The sequence below is a fragment of the Siphateles boraxobius genome, unplaced genomic scaffold (genome assembly GCF_051911475.1).
Source record: "Siphateles boraxobius isolate OS27281-9 unplaced genomic scaffold, OSU_SipBor_1 16, whole genome shotgun sequence".
NCBI classification, from domain to species: domain Eukaryota; kingdom Metazoa; phylum Chordata; class Actinopteri; order Cypriniformes; family Leuciscidae; genus Siphateles; species Siphateles boraxobius.
In genome coordinates, this window is record NW_027508766.1 from 14,419,914 (window position 1) to 14,445,684 (window position 25,771).

At 35.8% G+C, this 25,771-nt stretch overlaps 2 protein-coding genes and 1 long non-coding RNA gene across 6 annotated transcripts in view; 2 read left to right on the top strand and 1 right to left on the bottom strand.

The window, feature by feature from the left end:
• The first annotated feature begins 94 nt into the window (after positions 1-94).
• Positions 95-6,309, top strand: arsk (arylsulfatase family, member K). The gene is made up of 8 exons (XM_077231648.1): positions 95-401; positions 586-715; positions 811-970; positions 1,736-2,018; positions 3,358-3,529; positions 3,601-3,825; positions 5,043-5,258; positions 5,398-6,309. The coding sequence occupies exons 1-8, from the start codon at positions 285-287 to the stop codon at positions 5,670-5,672; spliced, it is 1,578 nt and encodes a 525-aa protein (XP_077087763.1). The 5' UTR covers positions 95-284; the 3' UTR covers positions 5,673-6,309.
• Positions 6,310-7,291: 982 nt separating this feature from the next.
• Positions 7,292-10,919, bottom strand: LOC143739281 (uncharacterized). Of its 2 annotated transcripts, XR_013204164.1 has the most exons (5): positions 10,593-10,919; positions 9,902-9,967; positions 9,588-9,643; positions 9,278-9,318; positions 7,292-8,583 (listed from the first exon to the last, which is right to left on the bottom strand). It is a non-coding gene; the product is annotated as an uncharacterized LOC143739281 (long non-coding RNA). The 2 variants fall into 2 exon arrangements; XR_013204163.1 differs by lacking the exon at positions 10,593-10,919 and having other exon boundaries at positions 9,902-10,003.
• A 1,540-nt stretch (positions 10,920-12,459) lies between these two features.
• The window catches only part of cert1a (ceramide transporter 1a), a 30,297-nt gene continuing 16,985 nt past the window's right edge, over positions 12,460-25,771 (top strand). The window contains exons 1-4 of one of the 3 annotated variants that reach the window (XM_077231655.1): positions 12,598-12,694; positions 12,790-12,933; positions 16,495-16,629; positions 20,029-20,145. In XM_077231655.1, the coding sequence (XP_077087770.1) occupies positions 12,847-12,933; positions 16,495-16,629; positions 20,029-20,145 (339 nt within the window). In that variant the 5' untranslated portion in view covers positions 12,598-12,694; positions 12,790-12,846. Of the gene's footprint in view, positions 12,934-16,494; positions 16,630-20,028; positions 20,146-25,771 lie in introns of all 3 variants that reach the window. The other 2 variants (XM_077231654.1, XM_077231656.1) reach the window with 2 other exon arrangements.

Sequence of the window (25,771 nt, forward strand, 5' to 3'; positions counted from 1 at the left end):
TAATACATAGAATATGTTATAATATTATTTAATGCATTTCCTTTATGGGAGTAGGCCTACTCGTGATTTTTGCCTGCTGCAGTATGTGTAGTCCAGTAGGGGGCGGCTTGTGATTGTTTACGGAAAAGGAAAATAAGCAGTTTAAAAAAAACCTAACTATTAGAGATTACACAGGGAACAGTAACTAAATTAAAACGGCCTTAAAACCAGCTTATTTTCAAACCTTCGGCTTCGTCGTCTTTAAAAGTCGTTTTCAAGAGACACTGGCGTCTGGATGAAGAAGCATGCTCATGTTCCGTGTGTTATTAGTGTTGCTTGTTCAAATGAATGCTCACTGCATGAATCAGAACTGGACATCACATGACAGACCAAACATAGTTATACTCATGTCTGACGCCTTCGTAAGTTATTTATTTTACACTATAATACACCACTTCTTAACTGTGCACATTTACTAACTTTCCAGTCATTTTAACTTTGCAGAAATACTGGCTTTCAAAACCTAGAGAGTTGGATAACTACAAGTGAACGCGTATTCACTGCGTTTTAAAACAATCTGTGTTGATTGACTTTTGTTTTCTCAAGGATGGCAGGTTAACTTTTCATCCAGGCAATAAAGTTGTACAGATGCCTTACATCAACTACATGAGGGAAATGGGTGCTGTTTTTCTCAACTCGTATACTAATTCACCCATCTGTTGTCCTTCAAGGGCAGGTAGAGTATTACTCAGCCTCTGTAACTTAGTGCACGTCCAGAAACAAGTTAAGTTAAACATCTTGATGTCTCTAAATGTACGTTTGTGTTGGCAGCTATGTGGAGTGGACAGTTTGTTCATTTGACTCAGGCCTGGAACAACTATAAATGTCTTGATCCTAATGCCACTACATGGATGGATCTCTTAGAAAAGACTGGATATCACACTCATAGCATGGGGAAACTAGACTACACGTCAGGGGATCACTCTGTCAGGTGACTTTTGTGTAACCCCAAAAATGTATTCGGACAGCTGCACACTAAACTGTCCTTCAAAATGTTGGGGTTGGTCAGGTTTTAAAAAGGAAAATGTCTTTGAAAGAAATCTAGTCAAGGCTGCATTTTTTTAAATCAAAAATAAAGTAATAACAGTAATATAGTGAAATATTATTGAAATTTAAAATAACTGTTTTCTATTTTAAAATTTAATTTATTCCTGTGATTGCAAATCTGAATTTTTTAGCATTATTAATCCAGTCTCCAGTGTCACATGATCTTTCAGAAATCATTCTAATATGCTGATTTTGATTTGTGGGAAGACTGGGAACCATGATATATTTGATCAGGATTCTTTTATGAATAGAAAGTTCAAACAACAAAGTCTATTTAAAATGGAAATCTTTTGTAACATTATTAAAGCCCTTACTGCACTTTTGATCAATTTAATGCATCCTTGCTGAATTGTTTCTTTTTAAAAGAAAATCTTACTGACCTTTTGACCTGTAATGTAAGACTGTAAATGCTTTTGAAAAAAATATCTAATCAAGTGGAATTTATTTTTATGAAAGATAGCTAAAGTACACTTTTCTAGCAATTTTTTTTAGCATGCTTTAAAGTACACTTTTCTAGCAATTTTTTTTAGCATGCTTTAAAAAAAATAAAACAATTCATATACTGTTCAAATTGAAGGCAAAATGTATTTTAACACTGTCTACTACACGTGTGGTTAGTAATGATTTCTGTAAACACCTCTCTGTTCAGTAATCGTGTGGAGGCGTGGACCAGAGACGTTCCATTCCTGCTGAGACAGGAGGGCCGTCCGGTCACAGATCTGGTGGGTGATACGTCCACAAAGCGTGTGATGACTAAAGACTGGAACATCACTGACGCTGCGGTCCAGTGGATCCGGCACACTGCTGAATCTCAAGCCCAGCCATTTGCACTGTACCTGGGGCTGAATCTCCCCCACCCGTACCGTACAGACTCCCTGGGACCCACAGCCGGGGGTTCAACCTTCCGCACCTCCCCGTATTGGCTAAACAAGGCAGGTTGCTTGACTTGCTTTGTCGGATGTAAATGAGTAATGGATATTGTGTAAATGTTCAGCAAGAATTTGACAAGTGTGAACATCCAGCAGGCAAAAAGCTCGATGAGGGTGCTCAGCCCCAAGATGGCACACCACAGATCCATAAATAGAAAAATTATTTCTCGCATGTTTTCTCCAAATCTGTAAATATTAGAATCTCAATCATATTGGAAGTTTAAAACATTTAGACTGCACTTAGTCATGGGATTTGAATTCAGAGAGAAACTGAGCAAGGCTTGTCTCAGAATATTCATGCACTTTTACACACAGTGTGTTTGGATTCAGTTTCAGAGCGAAACAGTTCAATAGTGACAGACAAAAGTAGCATGCAATTTGGTATACTTTGTAGTCAAAGTTGTCATCATTTACTCACTCTCAGGTTTTTCTAAACCTGTATGGATTTCTTTCTTCTGCTGAACACAAAAGAAGATATTTTAAGGAATGTGGTTAACCAAACAGTTTCTGTTCCCCATTGACTTTCATAGTATTTTTTTTCTTTTCATATTATGGAAATCAGTGAGTGCCCGCAACCGTTTGGTTACCAACAGTCTTCAAAATATTTTCTTTTGCTTTTAACATAAGAAAGAAATCTGTGCAAGTTTAGAATAATTTGAGGGTGAGTAAATGATGACAACATTTTTAAAATTTCAAATCCAGAGTGGATTTATGTGACATTTCCACAAATGGACAAGCAACTATTAAAATATAAATGTAAATGTGTTAATATAGTCAATTAAAATGTCAACCCAGGCCTTATGAATGTAGAGTGTGAAATTTTAAAACATGTCAACCCAATTTAAATTACTGTCTCAGGGTTAACTAATATAATGTGAACAGGATAACCCAGGATTATGTTAACCCACAGTTAAAAATGGCCCTGGTTTAACAATTTCAAGTGTCAAATCCCATGAGTGACACTTTCATACGTGTATAACATTTGGGTACACCTCAAAAACATTTTTTTATTTTTTTACTAAAACTATAAAAATAGTTCTCGGGAATTAAAATAGTTCTTAAATAATAAAATATAAATATTACTAAAACTAAAAATGAAATCAAAATAAAAGTCTAAATACAACTTCTAAAATTAAAACATTAAGATTTTCAAAATAAGAGCTTATTCAAAATATTAATAAACACCATAATAGTATATAAATAATAATAAAATAACAAAGTATTACGTTTCTATAGTTTGATTCATTATGATAATCATTTTATCCACAGCATGGTACAGTAATAGCAGTGTCAGTCCCACAGGAAGTTTATCTTTTGTGACAGATTGTGTTTTCTCTCAAAGGTTTCGTACGATCAAGTGTCTGTTCCGAAGTGGTTGCGGTTTGAAGATATGCACCCTGTGGATTTCTACTCCACCTTCACCAAAAACTGCAGTGGCCACTTCACGGAAGAAGAGATCAGAAACATAAGAGCCTTTTACTATGCAATGTGTGCTGAAACAGACAGCATGTTGGGTGAGCAGCCAGATGCACTTTTAAGTGCCGTTTTGTCACTTGATTTGATGTACGTCATTCTGTGTTTGTAGGTGAGGTGATAGCTGCTCTCAGAGACTCTAGCTTACTGAACAGTACAGTCGTACTCTTCACTTCGGATCATGGGGATCTGGCCATGGAACACAGGCAGTTCTACAAGATGTCCATGTTTGAGGGCAGCTCTCATGTCCCTCTGCTTATAATGGGCCCAGGAGTGAAGTCTGGCTTTGAAATCAGTCTACCTGTATCACTAGTGGACATTTATCCCACTGTGCTTGGTAAGGCTGGGAACTGGTAGCTCTACTAGTATTAATATACCGGTAATATGTTGTTTTGTAATAGGCCGAGGTTCTTTTTGGCTGTTAACAGTTACTTAAAATAAAGCATGGCGTGGTATTTGGGTGAATCTTAAGAAGAAGAAAAAGGTTTATACTTTAGCCCAAAACAAAATACATTTAAGCCCTGTCTGTGAAACTGGGCCTTAAATGTATTTTGTTTTGGCTGAAGTATAAACCTTTTTCTTCTTCTTAAGATTCTTCTAAATACCAAGCCATTCTTTATGTTGAGTAAAGGCCATCGCGCACTGAGTCCGAAATTCGCATCCGAAATATTTGCACGTTAAAAAATAAAATCGACCTCACGTTATGTCAATCACGCTTGCACACTGTCTACGAAACTTTCGTCCGTCATAGAAAGAAAATTGTATCGGGTTCGATTTTTTGCGTTTTTCGCATCCGCAGCAAGCAGTTTGAATGGTGTTTGAATGGTGTTTTGACAATTCAGAGCCACCGAATCACGAATACGAAAATTTCGGACTAAGTGTGCAATGGTGTGCAACTGTTAACAGCGACAAAGAACCTCGGGGGTAAATGTAGCTAATACAAAAAAACAAACAAACAAAAAGACAACATGATGTATATAAACTAGAAAATGCAACAAAAAAATAATATATATTATAATTCAGCAAGGACACATTACATTACAATAAAGACATTTATAATGTTATAAAAAATATATTAAAAATAAATGCTGTTGGGTTTCCACCAAAAAATATGGAGCAGCACAATTGTTTTCAACATTGATAATAATAATAAATGTTTCTCGAGCAGCAAAACAGCATATTAGAATGATTTCTGAAGGATCATGTGACACTGAAGACTGGAGTAATGATACTGAAAATCCTTCGCCATCATAGGAATAAATTACATTTGCAAATATGTTCAAATAGAAAACAATTATTTTAAATTGTTATATTAAATTGTGTCTTTTTGATCAAATAAATGTAGCCTTGGTGAGAATAAGAGGACTCTTTCAAAAACATTAGAAAATGGAAATAAAATAACACAAGTGTAATAAAATAAAACATAACAAATTATATATAAGAAATGCAAAAATGCTTAATTTTCTGTAATTTCAGAATGTTTAATTTTGGGATGAATTATAACCTGTGAAAGTTTTCATCTGTTTCCACCCGCTCTGTGTGTGTTTATGTTAGATCTTGCTGGTGTCCCACAGCCAGGGGGTCTCAGTGGTCACTCGCTGATTCCTCTGGTTTCTGGGGTTAGAGTTCAGTCATCTGAGCCTCATCCTGGCTTGGTACTCAGTGAATATCATGGTTCAAATGCTAACGCCTCCACATATATGCTGAGGATCGGCGAGTGGAAGTACATCACATATGCAGATGGCTTGACAGTTCCCCCACAGCTTTTTAGTGAGTTTTTTCCCCATGATAGTTCTGCTGAAGATAATCAGATATATGTTATTTTGCCATAGTATTCTGCACAACAGGGGTGTGATGTCTTACATATCACAACTGTCCTAAGTTAATGATTTGAATGTTTTTTCCACAGACTTGTCCAAAGATGAATCAGAATTGAGAAATGTTGCATCACATTTTCCTGATGTATGTCAGGACTTGGACAAGCTGTTACACACAATTTTGGACTACCCCAGTGTCTCCCAAACTGTCCACCGCTACAATAAGCGACAGTTTCTGGAATGGAAGAAAGGTCTAGGGGACAGTTACACCCAGGTCATAGCAAACCTGCGATGGCATGTTGACTGGCAAAAAGATGCCAAGTCCTATGAGAGAGACATTGAAGAGTGGCTATTAGGGTTGGACTGACCATTCGGTTTATAACTGTCCATGATCAGCAGATTATTCATGGTTCTATTCGGAACAAAAGAACAATGTGGTCTGCATAAGGGTACGTTTACATCGATGTACTAAAAACGATGGGTTTTTTGCATACAGACTACAAGGTTGTCAAAACGATCCCCGATAACACGGATCAGCGAAGACAACTAAAAATGCTGTATTTTTCATGCCAGGCCAGTAGTTAAAAAATCTCCTTTTTTAAAGAGATACTACGCTACTATAGACTGACTGAACACGTGATATGATGCGCATGTCGTCACCATTTTCACAAATGATTTTGTAGTTTACACAGACACGATAACAGTGTAGTTTTCAAAAACTTGCACTTTGAAACCCGTTTTCAAATGTTTGCGATTTCAGGCCCCTAAAAGGCTGTTGATGTGTAAATGAACGGCCAAAACGCATATAAAGTTTGTAGTTTTTAGATGAAAACGGTGTTGTGTGAACGGTCGCTTAGTCAAGGCTACTCAGACAATATAATTACTGCAGTTGCTTAAATAATTGCACTCTATTTTCATTGTGAAATAACCTTTTAAAGATCGGATTTTATGATTTTTTATGTTTTTAAAGACAAGAAATAAATAAAGTCACCATGAAAATCAAATGGACAATTCTATTTATATGGAATGTTGCAGTATTTATTATAAATTATTTAATGTAATCTTTATTCAAAATAACTTTATTCAAAATGAACCTCCCTCTTGCAGCAGCATCTCATCTCTTATCTGATGACAAGGTCGGAACAACCTGTCACTCACATGAGATCACAGCAATAGTACACCTCAACGAACCAATCCATTCCTGGTAGACAAAATCAAGTCCCACCCTACATTTTTTATTGTTTAAAAAGCCTTTAGTTTCACTGTCACAATAGGGAAGAAAAGACAATTGCAACTTCTGTTTCATGTAGGCTTTAAGGATCAAGTCATGTCCAATTAATTAAAAAGCAACAGAAGTTGACACAAAGTGTTGCACAATTCAGAAAAATAATTAAATCTGCTCTGTGTTTTTGTTAGATCTTGCCGTTGTTCCTCAGGCATCAAATGATACACATACCATTCTATTATATAATAATGTTATTTATAAACCATAGTATTTACATGGAACTCCGACCCAGCTAACAATTTTTGGTTCCCAGAACGTTCTCGGAACGTTAGATTTTGGTTCCCAGAACGTTCTCAGAACGTTAGTGTTTGGTTCTCAGAACGTTATTTTTTATGGTTTGTTTTTGGTTAGCCAGGAAAGTTTTCTTAACGTTTTCAGAACGTTAGTTTTTGGTTCCCAGAATGTTCTCAGAATGTTAGTTTTTGGTTCTCAGAAAGTTAGTTTTTGGTTCCCAGAACGTTCGATTTTGGTTCCCAGAACGTTCTCGGAACGTTAGTTTTTGTTACCCAGAACGTTCTCGGAACGTTAGTTTTTGGTTCCGAGAACGTTAGTTTTTGTTTCCCAGAACGTTATTTTTTATGGTTTGTTTTTAGTAAGCCAGTAGAGTTTTCTTTACGTTCAACAACAATTCATCTTTTTTTTTTTACTTTAATAAAATACAACCGTAAATCTATATGAATAATCAACCTGTACAGTCCATGTTTTTGTCGATTCATTGTTTAATTGTTGATTAAAAACACACAAAAAACACATCATAGGCTATGCATCACATTCAAAACATGCGCAAAAGGCGATACGAAAACTAACTAAGAATACACTTTTATTAGTAGTCTAATTGTAGATCCTGCACTTGAAAGCCTCTTCCATCTTCACCCCAGTCATCTGTAACAGATGCCAGCGAGCAGCGAGGTGAAAATTAGCGATAGATGCCATATACACAAAGTAGCCTATATAAAATAGATGCGGTTAACATTAACTGCAAAGAGCAATAGATTATTTACGCTGAAAGATTTTTTTGCAACAAAAAACAAACTTTCTATTTTATTGGAACGATATGTTTTTGGGAAACAGACCGTAATATTAAGATCCGTTTTTATGCAATCTTATGATGCTTTTGGGAAACGCTGTCCATGTAGCCTTCAGTATGTGTTAGTCATAGTAGTATTTCTAATACTAAAATGTAATTAATGTTGCTAATATCTATGCATTTTTCTTCTTTAAAGGCACAAAGAAAAGAGCAAAGCACTATTATTTTTTTATTCAGATTACAGTCGAGCATTAATAGGATGCAATAACATGGCGTGTAAATTCTTATAAAAATATTAAATTGATGCCTTTATTGGTACAATTACACCTACCTGATACATAATGATAATACTTTTGCATCAGTTCCACTAGTAATTTCAAAATGCATTTAAATTCTTCATTGCAGGTGCACAAATCCTATTCTACAAATTACCAAACTCATAGGGTCATATTTTTGTTGATAAACAGTAACATTTTGGCCAATTATGCACATTTCTTGGTGTATAATTTTGTGAATCATCTATACTGTTTGGCTATTCTCATGTGGTCACACTTCACTTTTTATTCACAGTCACATATGCTCAAACCCCCTGTGTGGCCGCGCCTTAAATGTCAGCATACATTTATTACTTTGTGATTTGAAAAAAAGAAAAGTATTTGTGCACCTCCAATGAAGAATTTGAAAAGCTGTAACTGCAGTGTTTTTTGTGAAAGAGAAAAAAGTTTGAAACTTCTATAAAAAAAAAAAAAACTTTCTCTCTGTGACTTTAAATGTACTGATGTCTGACTACTTTACACCTACAGATTCCACTTTCACAGGTGCTCAGTTTTGCTATAATAAAACCTATACAGAACATGGTAGTAATCAGCCATCCGTGCAAAAGCAGAGGTCGGTGTGGTGTACAGATACATCTGTCCAGGCCAACATCTCACGCCTTGATGCCTTCCGCTGTGGATCCCAGAAAACCTGCAATACAAACATAGTACAGTTCAAAATCTCATCTGGTATCACAAATTATCATTCCAGGTTCAATTTAAAATTAGGGTTAGGTTAAATGCTCAATATTAGGGCTGTACAATATTGAAAACCTTACATAAAATATTTTGTTTATCTGCTGCTATATATATTGCGATATAAAAACAAATTTCAAGAGATTATTTATTTAGAGGAGTGAATCTGCTTGAAAATTATAAACAAATTACAAGAATGGATAAATTCAATAGAAGAAAAATACAATTGAAATAAGCAGTGCATGATGTTTTTTAGGAAAATCTAACTTATCAGGTACGGAAATTGAATTATCGAATGTAAAAAGTCTTCACTGAGGTACAGCCTCTCCCTACTCTTACAAAATTACAAACAACCAGCCTGAAAAACACTTGTATGAAGACTGTTTAAAACACCCCTCCTAATCCTCAAAGAATTTGCAAGACAATGTCTATAATAAATAGTGTGTGTAATTTCTTCAGTACCGTCAGCAGAACCGATAACATCTGAGCTTATCGATACTGCGGTCTTCCTTAATTTGGCCCCAGGGCCCGTTTAATGTTTAATACTGGGTTTCGATACCCATCCCTACATATGTGTGAGTTCATATGGATGAAGGCCTGTTGTGTTCTGTCTCTTGATTTGTGATAGTGGCAGCTATTGTGAAACTCACCTTCGTCATGTACTGAGTGTGGATGGCATCAAGATCTTGTCCTGAAGAATCATAGGGTCAAATGATATCTCATCTGGTAACAAGAGCATAGCCATAACTTTAAAAACTCTAATGATATCTTTACCCCCTGATATTGTATTGCGGATATACATTCAAACATTTTAAAAGGCTAAGAGTATGAGCCATGAGTAAGCTGGCCAGATATCTGTGAAAAATAACTTGCGTGCCCAAAGTTGTCGACCCCCTGAATTCAGCATTTGAAAGTAAAAAGAATTTTAGTATTTATCAGTAAAAAATATATATAAAATACCTTTGAGTTGGACAGTATGGTGTCTGTCTCATTGGCCAACATAATTAAAAACACACCTAGAGAATATATATATATATATATACCAATGACCATGATATCCTGTTATCATAATAGTTAAATGAATTATTATAACTACCATTATAACATTATATTTGCTGCCGATTATTTAGCTGATTATTTAGCCTACAGGCTTCTCAAGGACAATGTCAGTGAAAAAATCTGGGGTTAATGAGTTTAAAGTGTGAGACTTCATTCAAAATTATAAATCCTACAGACCCACAACTATTGAACAGTATGTTTGAGGTTTTGCTTACTAGTCGAGTTCATAGCCGTGGAGGTTGTCTTGGACAGGTGGTGCAGAAGGCCATCAGCATGATCTTCTAGAAAATAACATGCAATGTGTCACAGAGCCAACAATGTTAACATGTAATAAACCCTTTGTTCTATTGTAAATTCTAAGGAAGCAAGCTAGAGCAGAGATGAAATGCAGAAAAGATAAAGAATATATATATATATATAACATCTTAAGGTAATATATTGTGCAATAAATGCATATGAAATTATTATCATGATTAAACAATAATTCCCCCTTTGTTGTGGAGGTTTTTTTCTGTCCCTCCTGAAATCACTTATTATCAATCTATGTAAGTGATGTCATTAACAGTAACTTACGTTACAGTGAATTATTTCAGGTTAAATAAATTAGCGTACTTCCAATCACCCATTGACAAATTACCAGCAAAACAAAACTATCAAAAACTGTTATCAACACAAAAATGTGGTTAAAACCCAAACTTATGTAAAACAAGAGCTCAATTGTAACGTAAGTTAAACTTAACTTAACGTTAGCTCTTCTGAAAACGGTTGAGATGCTAACGGACTTTTTCGAAGACACAAAACCATTTCTATAAAGTAAATATTCAACAGAAGTGTACAATTACACGTAAGAAAGATCTCAGGAACGTTTGTATGTATTATTTGTGTGATTTTGGTAACTAAACTTACCTGAAAGCAGTGAAAACAACAGTGAGAGACGCTTGTTTTGCTGTTTGCCAGTTGATGAGGTTTCCTCGTTTCCATGGTTTCCATCTGCTCGCGCGCGCTCCTGTCTTTGAATGCGACTCAATGTTTACGCGCACGTACGCCCATTGAAACCATAGAACACGTCAAAAGGCACGCGGCATTTAAATAAACATCTAGAATTAGGAGGACGTACTGACGACGTTGTGGGTTGGTAATTTGATGGTAATGAAATTACGAGCATGCGACGTTGTAGTTACGTTATCAATTGGTAAAGTCATGACGTGACCAAAAAGTACGAATACATTACGTAACTGTTACGTCGTGTGTTAGCTGGGAGAGAGGGAGTTTTGCTGCTTGTCATTCGCAGTGGTCCCGCGCCATTTCCATGGCAACTCTGCGCTGCTCCAGTGTTTGAAAGCGACTCGAAAGTTCACGCGCACGGCCATTGATTAAACCACGTCAAAAGCATGCATTGCAGCATTTACAAATATAAATATCTAGAATTAGAACATTACTTAAAAAAAATCTTATAAATATTAAATTATGAATTTTAAACTAATTTTGGAGATCTATGACCCGTTCTATAATAGTTTAACAAATATGAAACTAATGTAGGCAGCCATTAAATAAGCACATTTAGTTTCATATTTGTTAAACTATTATAATGTTATTTTTTTCCATTTTTGTTAAACTATTATAATGCTATTTTATTTCCATCTGCTGATTATGAAAATTGAACAGCATGATGAGCAATATATCGGGAGACATGATGGGTCAGACATGATTTTGACCACTTCATTAAGTTTTGTTTTGTGGAAAGCCTTTCTTTAAAGTGAATTTCGTTTTGTATAAATTGTATCTTAATTTTAATCAAATTTTCATCAACCAATTGTCTGGATGTAATAAATAAGAATCAAACATATAGCAGACAATATTATCATGACATGGAGGCGCGGGCGCGATTGCATTGCGTGAACTGAAGAGCACATCTCATCATAAATTAACCGAAACTCAGGTATGCCTCACAGACATGAGGAACTATAGAATGCTTGAAATGTCTTTTAAACAAAACAATTCAAAACGAAAATAAATAGGCTATGTAATCCATTATGTGCATTTCTATATGCCGCCCCAGAAAATAAGCGCATTATTGATGCACAAGTCATTGTAGCATTTATTGCATGATCACATTATGGAAGGTTCTGGGAACAAAACAATAACTTTAAAAATAATCATTAGGCAACGTTCTTTATAAGTTGTTTTGAGGTTATTCAAAAAATAACCTTCCAACAACGTTCTGAGAACGTTGTTTTCTGGTTGCAAAACAATAACTTAAAAATAACCATTAGGGAACGTTCTTTATAAGTTGTTTTGATGTTATTCAAAAATAACCTTCCAGCAACGTTCTGGGAACGTTGTTTTATGGTTGCAAAACAATAACTTAAAAATAACCATTAGGGAACGTTCTTTATAAGTTATTTTTGGGTTATTTAAAAGTAACCACCCTGCATCGTTCTGGGAACGTTGTTTTATGGTTACATAAAAATAAAACCTAAAAACAACGTTCCCCTAACGTTAGTATTTGGTTCCCAAAAAAATAACCAAACGGGAACCAAAAACTAACGTTAGGGGAACGTTATGTGTTAGCTGGGGAGTTACTTCAAAGAATACCATGGAATTAACATGGTACCATGGCCAAAAACAATAATTGGGTACTCTTTTTTGTTTTTGTACGTGTTTAATGATTTGTACGTTTTGACAGACCCCTGGAGTAAACAAGTGGAAGAGATGAAACATGGTTTATGTAATACTTGGTACTGCCGATAGGGGGTGATATTAAAAAGCCAAAACTTTAAAACCCAGAAGACAAACGAAAACGTGTGTACAGGCGACAGAAGACAGACCTTAACAGTGTATTTTTCCTGGAGACGTGCAGTATTGATGGTTTAGTTCTATTGCAACACTGGTCACGCGATTCTCTTGGAGTAAGGATCAAGTTGTGGCCGTGAAGACACAAACTCCAGCGATATTTCGAACTCGTCGCTCCATGTCGTCATTTGTTTGATCAGATGTTTGATACTGGAGTAGGATGGGCTTTCACACCAGGCACTTTTTACATCAGACCAGAGCGATTTCAGAGCTAGTATTGATGTCTTTTTCTGTTAAATTTATGACACAGTCTAGTTCAAATTAAAAGCTGGACGATCGCGGACTTTTTTTTTCATAATCTTTCCTGATGTCGGACTGCAGTTCGTCGGGTTCAGATGAAGATTTGGACCTGGAGTCAGAGCTGCTGGACGAGCTCGGCGGCACGCTCAGCAAGGTAACCTAGATTACTGTAAAACATTACAGTTTTTACTACTTTCATTAGTGTTTAACAGTTATTAGACTTGGTGTTGTTGACGTTAAGGTTAGTGAGTTAACGCTACGTTTGTTTAATGTCGCTGAAACGTTGCAGCTTTTTGATTGCGCATGTTCTTCTACCCTACCAATGCTATCAGTAACATAAACTACCGGTATGTCCGATTCCGAAACCACACGATATTTTGAAAATAATCTTTTCAATAAACAGGTGAACCGGTTTTGTGACAATCTTTCTAAACGAACTGGAGTGAATCGTTTCAGGGGTTTTGAGCCAATAACTCATACGGGAATCATCGCTTTCAGACATGTCCAACTCCAACCTGCAGTGTATGGAGGATCAAATCTGCAGAAATTAAAATAAATATAGTAATTGCAATAATAGGAAAATAAACAAAGGAATAATTGGCTTGATAAAACACACATTATTCAATTTAGAAGCGTTTACTGTAAATGCAACTTATATTTAGGTTGTAATTAACTTTTGCTAATGTTTTACTTGGTGAATCAAGGTGTTTTTAGAGCATGCAGTGGCATACGTTTTTTTTTGTATTTGAGTCAGTGTCTCAATATAGCAGTCATTAGCAAAGAGACTTGGCATCTTGGGGAATATTTTATTTTTATAATTATTACATATCTTTTTGAAAGAGTTAGTACATATGGCACCTAGGGGTATAAGTTGTGTTACAAAATTATACTGAATCAACTCATTCAATTATTGTAGTTTAAATAATGTGTGCAAGTCACCAGTTTTGAATAACGTAAATAAGTCACCATTATTGGGGGGTAATTCATTACAAGTAACTGGAGTTACGTAAAAGGATCAGTTACTTTTTTTCAAGGAACTACATAGGCTATGTCCGAAATCGCATACTCTCTTGAGTAATTATTTTGAATAAGTAATTACTTCACGACCGCTAAAAAAGTACATGTATGAATGTGTATATTGAATGTAAATCGGATGTACTACATCTACCATGTTGTCATTATCATCTGACTTTCCAGCTTCAGTTGCCTCACTTCACCTCCATTCAGCAACACTTGAGTATCATGCCAGGAAAGTAGTAAGTCATTCGGGTACTTTTTGCCTACTCTTTCTTGAGTATTGTGAATTCGGACATACTAATTTTGTCACATACTTTTTTTCGTCTACTATGTAGTAGGGAAGTATGCGATTTCTGATGCAGCCATAGTCACAGCCTTAAACGTCATGCCCACAGACCATTGACTGAATGTCTGATGCAAATGGCACACACAATTGAAAAATAAGTTGTCATCTGATTGGTTGAATTCTATAGGAAGACGTGTGTCGCGTTGTTTAACGTGGTGTCAAACCCCCTCATGGAAAAAGAGAGCCGTCGTGTTACTGATTTCAACTGTGACTATGAGCGCTTAAGTATGTGAAGTTTGCGGCATAGATTCTTTAAAATACATCCAAGAGTTTTACACACTGGTCTGTTTTTGTAGGGACATCGACTTAGCATTTTCACGCCCCTAAACATGACGTGGATCGAAACAAATTGATTGGTTGCTTTTCATGTCAATCAGATGGCCTCTGGGCGGTCCTTGCCCAATGAAAGCTGCTATGGAGTCAGACCTTGTTCTGCCGTCAGTCTGAAGGTCTGGCTATGCGAGACTAAGTAACATTACTTTTAAATTTACAACAAAATACCGTAGTTACTTTTGCAAATAAGTCACGCAAGTTACTTTGTACTTCCATTTATTGACTGACAGCTCTCTTGTCGCCATGTTGAAAGAAATGGGGTGCAAAGACGTTGTGTGCGCTGTCTAAACATGATGATTATTCTAGTTCTAGACTAAATGTGAGCATGCATTTACTCATCTCACTTGCACAACAACAGATTCATACTTCCTCAAAATTATTAAAAACAGCCAAATGAGATAACATTAGATCTCCATACTTCTTTGAAGGGGGTTATATCTAAAATATTTACTGTACTCAATGCGTCCGCTGAAGGCGCTCTGGGAGGAGGAACTGAATTTGACGCTGGAGGAAAATGTTTGGGATCTAATTGTTGCCCGAATACATTCATCATCTATAAATGCTAGGCACACCTTCATTCAATTTAAAGTAGTGCACAGGGTCCATTGGTCTAGAGTTAAACTAAGCAGAATATTCCCAGATCTTGGCCCAACCTGCCTCCGCTGTTTAACTGAACCAGCTACGTTATCACATTCTTTCTGGTCTTGTCCGAAATTGTCTAATTTTTTGGAGGGTAATCTCTGGATGCTTTTCTGTAATTTTTTCTTTAACAATAGACCCCAACCCGTTAACAGTACTATTTGGTATCTTGCCAGAACCTGTTCATCTAAACACATTGCAGGCTGACAGTGTAGCCTTGGAACTCTACTGGCCAGGCGACTTATTCTTATGAATTGGAAGGCAACAGCTCCCCCTTCATATCGCCAATGGGTTTTTGACCTTTTGTATGCTCTTAGGATGGAAAAGATTCAGTTCGCAATGAAACAAAAGCCAAAATTATTTCTGAAAGTCTGGGGTCTCTTTCTGGAGTACTTTAAGGAGTCAACAACTACATAATTTGTGGTGATTTCCCCCCCCTTTTTTTTTAATTTTTTTTTATTACAAAACATAAAATTTCAATTCCTATTTGATTTTATTTGTTTATTTTTTTGTGTATGTGTGCATATAATTATGTCTGTCTTTTTATTTTCATAATCTGAATTAATGTATGTTACATCACGAGTGTATATGTATCTATATTACTTACACTATATTACAATAATGTTATTGTTACTCTCTATCAGACCCAAGATGAAGCTAATAAAAAAAGTGAACAAAAAAAAAACAGCCAAATGAATACTCAGAATATTACACAAACCGGCAATAATTAAATATGTTAAATTACACAAATATACTTTGTATAATATCACGTTATTAAACAATGTCTTTGCTGCTGACCATCGAGGATCCAATTCAACCGTATGGATAAGCAGAAAGTACTTCAGATGAAAAAAAAAAAAAATATATATATATATATATATATATATATATATATATAATTTCTTTTTTTTTTTTTTTTTTTTTTTGCTGAAGTAAGAGTGTTGAACTTTCTTCTCCAGTGTCCTATTCTACTGTGATCCAGAATGGCAGTAAAGCTGAAAGGTTTTTTTTGAGCTGCCACTATTGTACAGGCTTGAATTTGCATTGACTTCAGCCTGAGGCTTATTCATTTCACTTTGGGTGTCAAAGGGTCTTAACATATGCCAATTTTTTTTATTTTTTTTATTAAAAACAAACAAGCAAGCCCAGCCCAGTTGAAATACTTTCCATAAAAAGTAACTAACAGAATTAGTTACTATTTTAATTATTTTAAGCAATATTGTAATTTTCCCAACACTGAAAGTCAACTCCTGAACTTTGACGCCTTAAACATTTATGGAGGTTTAATCTTTATGTTGCAAGTGTGGAGTCGTGGAGTCATGCGGTGATAAAAACAAGCCATGTGATATCAAGTATGTTAAATTCTTTGTTTTTCTACAGTGGACTAACTACATTCATGGATGGCAGGACCGCTGGATTGCGCTGAAAGGCAATATTCTAAGTTACTACAGGTCAGCAGACGAGAAGGAATACGGCTGTAGAGGGTCCGTCTGTCTCAGCAAGGCTGTCATCACGGTAAGGCTGATCTGAAGATCATCCTGTTATGTTTACTGTATGATTATCAAAGGCTTATCTTGACTTCACAGTGATATGAATTGCAAAGAGCTGATTTGTACTACAGTCTGAAAACGTTTGAGCAGTAATGCTTCCTGTTCGTCATGCGGTGTTCATCCTCCATCTGCTATTGCCAATGGGAAGCTGTAGAACTTGTCCTGGGGGTTTGGGTTTCTCTTGAACAGCCTGATTGTTTCAGGGTGGACAAAGCAGAACATGAAGTTGAGTAGAAAGTACAAGGGTACTTCTCTGCTTGCTTTGGACAGACACATCCTAGTGTGATCTATACTAAACATCCTGCAAGACTATACCTGACTACTTTATGGAAGTATCAGTACCATGGGCCTTAAAAGACAATTCATATTAAACAAATTATTGATATTTTGACAAGGCCTGTCACAATCATGAATTCTGTGCCGACAATTAGTTGTCATAACAGTTTATTTCTGTTTCGTTCATGTCACCTACAGTTCCAGTGTAACCCTAATGCATTTTTAAATTGAAATCGTATATATTATATAATAATACAAAATTATATTAAAATAGGCCCATATGATTCACTTTAATGCTGTGAAAATTAATACAATATTATATTATAATATAATGTAATTTAATATAATGCAGTCTGATTTAACACACAAACCTACTTTACAACAGTGGTTTTTATATATTCTTTGGCAAAATGTGATAGAAATTCAAACTGCACAATTTTTGCGGTTATCTCAAATATAACTACAATTTACTTTTCAACATTTCCACTGTTATTATACTAAATTGAATCAACATTGAACTCACTGACTTGGGCTGAATAATGACACTTGTCTTCTGTAGAGCTGCTTAATGGCTGACATTAAAGTCATTTCATGATTGATGAACTTTGTAACATTAACTTATTTTCCTGTTTATTACTATAAAGCTGCTTTGGATAGGCTATGTGATTTGACTTATCAGAGGTTGTGTTCTATACAAAGATGAATTTCAGTTGTTTGTTGTCAGAAAGATCATAATTTCTGCCCAAAGCAATTAATTTAATCTATTCCCATAAAAGTAAAGTAAACATGGAGTTAAAATGATCTAGCCTTTATCCCAAATTTGTTTAAATAAATAAAAAATAGTTGTTTTAAAATTGGTGTACTTTATATTGCTGTATGTCTATGAGCTGGACTGTTACGTGTTGTACAAGTCGTTCAAGTGCAGATGTCTCGGCAGAAAGACTACAAGGAAATGTCCAACAAAGCTGTATTGTGATATGTTTTTATGTTGACGCACTATTGCTACATTGTTCTGGTATTGAGTGAATTGAAGTTGTCTTGAAGATTAGACCAGGGTGAGCAGAACCGCAGGAACGTCCTGTGACGGACAGTGCATATCACATATCGCATTGTGAAAAGGGTGATGGAGCAGTTCTCGCTTTGCCTGTTCCAAAAAAAATGGGCATGTGTAAAAAAAAGAAAACGCTGCTTTTAGATTCACAATGCTCATGGCCGAGATGGCTTTGTTGTTTATTAGGGGATGTTCTTTGGTCTGAAAAAGGGAACATGTCTGAAGGGCCACTGTTAAAGATCATGGGCTGTTTGGATGTAGATCAAGATCTCAAAAGATTGTTGTAGAACCCAGTTTTGATCTTCTGGCCGCATGAATCTCTACAAACTGATGGTGAAACCCTGGAAGTCTTTGAAGCCGGTCTGGTCCCAGAGTCCCCTCTGGAATGTCTGCTTTCTGTTGATTTCAGTGTGTTTTCTGTAGGAGACAACAGAGATGATCTGATGTGAACAGACATTCCTCGAGCACTGATTGAATTCGGCAGCGCTGCTCTGGCCTGGATCAGTGCACTGTCTCTGATAAGAGCTGTTATACAAACCACTCTCTAGTTAGATCTATTACCAACCATGCCCACCACCCCTGCAGAAAATGCTTACTGCAAAGTATGTCTACTATGGAATGCATGAAATTATAGGTAAAGTGCCCTTATTATGATTTTTTTTTTTGGGATATTACCTTTCATGCAGTGTGTGTTTCATGCTGTTTCTGAATGTAAAAAGGCAATGTTTCAAAGGTCAAAGAACAAGTGCAGAATAAATGGAGTTGTTGTCTCCAAAATGAAAATTGTAAACTGCCTGAAATGAGTTGACCGCAAATCCAGTCTTACTTCCTGCACAAACCATATGTTTGTAAAAAATTTGCATAATGACATTGGAAGCTTATGGTCTTCATTGGCTGCCCACGAACAATGTCTACTTTGGCCCGGCCTCAAACACTGTGGTTGTAGCTGAGACCTGAAAGAGTTTGTTTTTTGTTGTTTACATTTTGAGAAGACGCTGTTTTCTGCACTGCGAATGCAAATCCACTTTACATGCACTTCCAAAGGATGAGGACTCAGACTCTAATTGATTCTGTAATACCAACGCCAAAATTACTGCTTGTAAAACTGAGTACAAGTGTTGAGTAAGCCTCTAGAGCTGAAATACAGTAATGGAAATTGCGTTTCCAATACAGATACACGCTGTACACCAATCACAACAGACTAGGCCATCTGACCAATCAGAGCTGAGTGGGCTCTCGGAAAAGAGGGGTTTATAGAAACCGAATCATTTATTGAACCATTTCAATTCAAACACTGTTGGGGAAAAAAAGGTGTTGCTGGAATGTAGGCTATATTATGAGAAAATTGTGGGTTTTGTTTGTTTGTTTTTTACCTTGGATGCATGTAAACCTATTGTAGGAGACCTCCAAAACAAAATTAGGAACCTTTAAAAATAGAATAATAGGGAGACTTTAAGGCAGATCATTTGAGTGCACTCTTACGTTTTTGTTGGTTTTAGCCTGTTTAAACAATCATTTTCCATTTAAAATGGTGCATATCCTAATTTGTTTGGGGTTAGGGGTAGGTTTAATACCTCTAGATATCATAAATACTGCATATTTATAAGAATATATAATTGATCATTTGTGAATTTTTCCAATAATGGAACTGACAATCATATGTCATTGTACGTAAGTTTTCAGTGCAACTTATTAGCAGTTAAACCTTGAATTGTTGGCTCATTTAGGTTCATTAGCTAAAACTAAGAACAAAATGACAGTCTGGCAAAAGAATGGATTGGTAAAGTTATACTTTATGGATCATTTGTGCACTACTTAAAGCTTGTTTTGAGGTAGCTAGTTGCTAGCAGTTTGACCTATTCAATAAATGCAAATATATGATGTGGTGGCAGCGAGTTGTTTATCAGGAACAGCAAGAAAAGGTGCTCCAAAAACAATGGCAGGGAGAATGGAAGGTTTATGGCCCATGTTTAATCCATTTTCCAAACATGTTCATTGTTATGATCTGTTCTTGTTTTTTGATGCTTTCTCTTTCAGCCTCACGAGTTTGATGAATGCCGGTTTGACATCAGTGTGAACGACAGCATCTGGTACCTGAGGGCTGAACATCCTTTGCTCCGGCAGCAGTGGATCGATACCATCGAACTTCACAAGGTGAGTCCCTCAGAAGCAGAAAGATAAACTGCTCCAGTGTCTTTCTGATAGTGAGTACGTTTACATGCAGCCAATTTTCTGGTTATGGTCGGGTTAAGGTCACTATTCGGGTTTCTGAAACATTAAGAATAACCCGTTTACATGCGTGAGCAGAGAGAGTTACTCCTGTATACATGGAATTGCAATATCCCGATGTAAACAGCGACGCACGGTTAACGTCTGGACGTACGGACAACCTGAAGACGCAATATGCGTCATTTCCGATTCTTCTTCCTGTATCCAAAGACAACAACAACAGCAGCAGCACGCGGATAATGAATAGTTCGGGGCAGATAGCGATCGCCTTTGTTTGCACTTTGGTGCTGGTACTGACCTCGCTCCAAATGTATGCTGTGGTGCGTCTCACCATGTTTACTTCCGGTATACTGCACGCGGGTTTTTGTATGCGCCGAGAAGTTCCTCTACTCAAAAGACCAAGATTCATTGGGAATAGAACATGCAGAACACAAATCATTTTGGGGATATGCCGATACGCGTTTACATGACCAAAAATTCGGTTAGAAAAGGGGTACCCCAGGTATCATATCCCGGTTTTTAAAATCCGGGATATGAGCATATTCGGGTTTTTGCCGGTGTTTACGTGGCCGTGCGTGACCGGGTTATTGCTAATATCCCGGTTTTGAACGGGCTATTGGCTGCATGTAAACGTAGTCATGTTTGTGTCGCAGAACCTGAATGGGTGTTTTATTTCCTTTGTTGAGGAATGGAGGGTGTTTGAGGCAATGTGCAGTGGAATGTGTCCTGCATGCCTTTTTCTTTTGGCTATCATTTCCTTGTGCTGTCATCTAAGTACACAGAGAGCCACTGGTTTTTTTTTTTGTGTGTATGTGTTTTTCATATCATAGTATGTACTGAATTTGATAAGGGACTTCCGTCTCGGTTATTGATTAAGTTAGTTTTTTAGGTATGCAGGTGTGGTGTTAATTTATTCAAATGCAATTCACACATATAGTGACTTGGATAAACCTTGACTTTGAGCATGTTTTTAACTTCTGAAATAAAAGTATTTTTTGGGGGATGGTCAAATAATTTAAGATGTCAGGGTGACGCAACTGCCCTGATATTGTAATAAAGAAAATAAAAAAACTCAAAAGAATGAAATAAGAAAGGAAGTAGTTTAGCATAGGCTAATCTTTTATTACTATTAATCTTTTTTTTTAAACTGCATTTAAAAAAAAACGGAAATGATATCATAAAGGGGACCTTGCAGACCCTCATGACTGTGTGTCAAGGCCACAAGTGTCTTAAAATATCAGATAATTTGACTTGTTAATGAAAAGGAAAGGTTAATTCACGTTGTGTTCAAGTTCAAAATATGTTGTGTGCTGTGACTCCTAAAAAACATGTTTAAGTTTATAAATTAATCATTTAAAATATACATTTTTGAATATGTATTTGGAAATAATTAAAATGTGTATACTCTCATATATTGAATTTATAAAGAACATTTTTTTACATATCAATTAGTACTCCATGGGACAATTTTTAAGAGTCATTCATGTATTTATTTTACAAAACAAAATGAAACCGACAAGAATACATTTCTAAGAATTTAACGTGTTTACTTAAACTGTATTTTGTATTCTTTATCACATGCACTCTTATGTGCCTTTGACCGTAGTCTAATTTTTATTTATTTTTATTATTGAACAATATCAATTTACAAACCAAATAGGGAACAATAAAATGCCTATTACAAAATATACACTTTTCCAATCGTATGTCCATGCTAAATTTCCATGTGTGTATATATATCTCATACAATAACATCAAAGAAAACATTCAATAACCATTGTAGACTAGAGGGGGTGCAAGGAAAAATGAATAAATAGATAAGGTTTAAATCTTACCAAACTTAAAAGGAAAGAGACTCATACATAGACTTATACAGTTCTCCAAGGGTTTGATTTTCTTTGGATAATTTTTTTTTTAAAGATTCAAAGTATTTTTTGCATTCATTAAGAGGGTTTACTGTTATTCCACTTACTTTTGTGTATATGGTATTTACCCATTGTAGTAATAATGTTCAAAGTGTATGACAACTCTTTTGAAAGACCATCAGCATAAACCAAAACCTGAAACAATTTTAGTGATGGAATATCATCGTTGATATCAATATTTAACCAACTGAAAAGATCCTGCCAGTATTTCAATATTACTGGGCAAGAATAAAATAAATGATCAGTGGTTTCAGGGTCTACTAAACAAAAAACACAAGGATTGTGTCAAAACGGAATCTTTTGCGCAAAACCTCAGCAGCAGGATGCACATTATTAATAATCCTAATTTAAACTGTATATCCTTCATTTTAGGTATAATTGGCCATTTAAGGTAATTACAGAATTTTTGACCGTAGTAATGCATCCCTGCAAATACTGAACCTGCCATTTGGCATTGCCCTTTGACTTATTACATACAGCAGCTGCGAAAATAATTTACTTGTGTTCTCGAACAATTTCTTAGTACCTATTGTTTGCTTACTGCATCATTACTCATTCGACATACTGTACTGTACTTTTTTACATGCTATTTGCCAGGGAAGTACGAATATATGTGATTGTTTTAGCTCATCTATCCGAGTGACATGTTGTTTATAATTCTCTTTGCATGAGGAGAAACAAGATATGTATTGTATCTGGCATTGGTTTGCAGGGACGTATCGAGGGACCGATTTACAATGGCAGAGTCTTGAGGAATGTGCTGATTTGAATGACTCTCACATGTGCGGTGGAGCTGAACTCAATAAAAGGATTGGAGCTGTTACTACACAGCTGGTGTTTTGATCCAGGAAAGGGTGTGTGTGTGTACAGTTATGTTTTCAGGCAGCTATTTAGCAGGTAGATTTCTTGAGAAGAATCATCATAATGTTCTATGTTTGACTTGTGTGTTGAGAAAAGTCTGTAAGAGAAACAATATTAAGTTCTTTGCTTGTTTTGAAGGTCATAAAATCATAAACTGAAGCTTTGTGGAGTTATAAGAACTTAACAGTGAGTTTGGTTGTTAAATGACCTTTTGGGAACACTGTAATATTAGTCAAGTCACCTTTATATAGTGCTTTTGCTTTAAACAATACAGCTTGTTTCAAAGCATTACTAAACAAACAGCAGAAATGTAATGCAAATGTTCTCTGGCAGTTTTACACTCACGGCGACTTCTGCTATCTGCTGGTGAAGAGTGCTATTGCAGTTTTGTCATGTGACTAAAAAGCTCTTTCACAACTCCAGGCAGGAGCCTTGAAAGAGAATCATTCACTGAAAAATGAAAATTAAACGAGTCATCATTTATTCAAACTCTTGTCCCAATTGTTCTTCCCTTTCTTCGGTTGTACAAACTTCGTTTGCCTTATTTTTGTCCCTTGCTGTTTATTACTATGTAAATAATTGCAATTTCTAGAGTGAATCCCGCATTTATGTGTGAATGTCACTTCCGAAACTTTGCAGCATGTAATTGTCCATCGGTCCTTTTATCAGCATGAAGAACAAAACTTTAATTTATTGGATTATACAGCCTCGAAAGCACGCAAAGAGCGCTCTCCTTTATTAATCGCTAATAGCTGTCACTCATCTCAGTTCATTGTAATCTTACAAAGTTCTGTTATAATCAATGAAGCTGTCTACACTGCACAATGAATCTCCTATTTGCATCGTTTTTACACTTTGTTTGATAATGAGAGGATTAGTGAGCTTGCAGAACTGCACTGACCGAAAACTTGTTTTGAGCGGTGTATACGTATACATTTATTTGAATTAATATTTAATAAATTATAAATAAATAAATAGAAAATTAATTTAAAATAAATCTCGGTCCCACTTTATATTAAGTGGCTTTAATTACTATCTACTTACATTGAAATTAATAATTTGATACAATAGACTTATTGTGTACATGCATGTTTTTACATTGTACTTGTATTTTGAAAATACCTGCATGTAATTACAGCTGTAATTAATTTATGTAATTACATTTGTAATTACACAGTTGACCCTTAAACTTACCCATACCACCACACCAGGCCCTAACCTTACCAGTATCACACCTCAATAGCAGCACAAGTGTTTTACAATATAACCTGAACACAATAAGTGCATTGTACTTATTGTTCTATGTAATTACATAGTACTTAAAGCCACTTAATATAAAGTGGGACCTAAATTTAAATGAAACACTTACTTTAGATGGCAACTTAATTGTATTACAGTATTTTATTTTATTTTTTTAAGAAATTGTTTTAAAAATATGAATAAAAAGGGGGTAAACTCTTTAACCAACAGGGAACTCCATAGTCTGGTTTGTGCGCACTGGGAATTTTTTTTTTCTCAATGAAGATAAGGTGACTCATTTTACATACAGAAAAATGACAGTGAAAATGACATCAATAGGACATGGTGTTCAACTGAATATAGCGCAGCCTAGTTTGAAATCAAGGGTTTAAAGTTTGTCGAGTGATGCTGAACTCTCCTCCTGTCCGCATTCACTTCGAGTAACTAGTTCATGCAGGCTTCAAATGCACACTTCTGCATTCTGCAAGGTTTGTGAAATTAAATGTTCATTAGATATTCAAAGATTTGTTTATGCGTATTTGCTGAATGCTGGCGGTAAATAAAGTATTATAGTGTTTGCCTTTCTGTTACTAATGATGTAATGGTAAACATTATAATACTTTTTCGAAAACCGTTTTACTTTCTTCCATCTAGTAACGTATTAGACAAAACTGTTAAACCGAGACCATAACTAATGCAGATAGAGAATGATAGCGCTGTGTGCTCAGGCATTCTCAACGGCATCAAAATAAAGGTCCCGCTTCCAACACATTGGACAAACAGAAAAACTTATCGGCCGATGAAGATATAAAAAAAAATAAAAAAAACATTGGCCATGGTGATATATTGTTCGGCCACTATTCGAGAGATCAACAGATATGTCTGTGATTGGCTACATTACTCACTGCTGCAAAAAAAAATTTGTAAATGGACGTTCTCTAGAGCGCTTGCTCTGAGCGTTTTGCAAATCTGATTACCAAGAGTTCTTCAATTGACTTACAGCGAATTAGTGTGTCAAAGATTTTGTCAGCATAGTGCAAATGATGCTGCATTTGTATGACTTATACAGTCACATAATTGTATGTGTGGTATATTTTATATACCACATAAAATACAATATTTAAAGCCTTATTCATCTATCTTCCGAAAATCTCTTATCTAAACACAAACTGACCTGAATAATCTGTTTTTTCGACCTGCCTCTTCTTTCTGATCTGTACGATTTCAAATCTAAAAATACTATTTGAATCACCATTCATCTAACAGAAGAGCACGTTAGTAGAAAGGATGTTGGCACTCAGGTCAGCGTTGTTTATCGCGACTCTCTGTTCATCGAGGTGAGCTTGTGTGTGTGTGTGTGTGTGTGCGTGGGAGATGCCAGCTGGGGCGGATGGGCGTTTTCTGCTCACAGTCCTCCAGCTGCATGTATAATTCATGAGTATATTCAGTCGCATGAAGAGGCTGCTTTAAAAGCCCTGCCCAGCAAGAAGACCTCTGAGTTCCAATCAAGCCCCTTTATTTTGGTT

Coding starts and splice junctions, on each gene's coding strand:
- arsk (XM_077231648.1), top strand. CDS start 285: ATGCTCATGTTCCGTGTGTTATTAGTGTTGCTTGTTCAAATGAATGCT. Junction 3,530..3,600: donor TGAAACAGACAGCATGTTGG/GTGAGCAGCCAG, acceptor CTGTGTTTGTAG/GTGAGGTGATAGCTGCTCTC. Junction 5,259..5,397: donor AGTTCCCCCACAGCTTTTTA/GTGAGTTTTTTC, acceptor TTTTTTCCACAG/ACTTGTCCAAAGATGAATCA.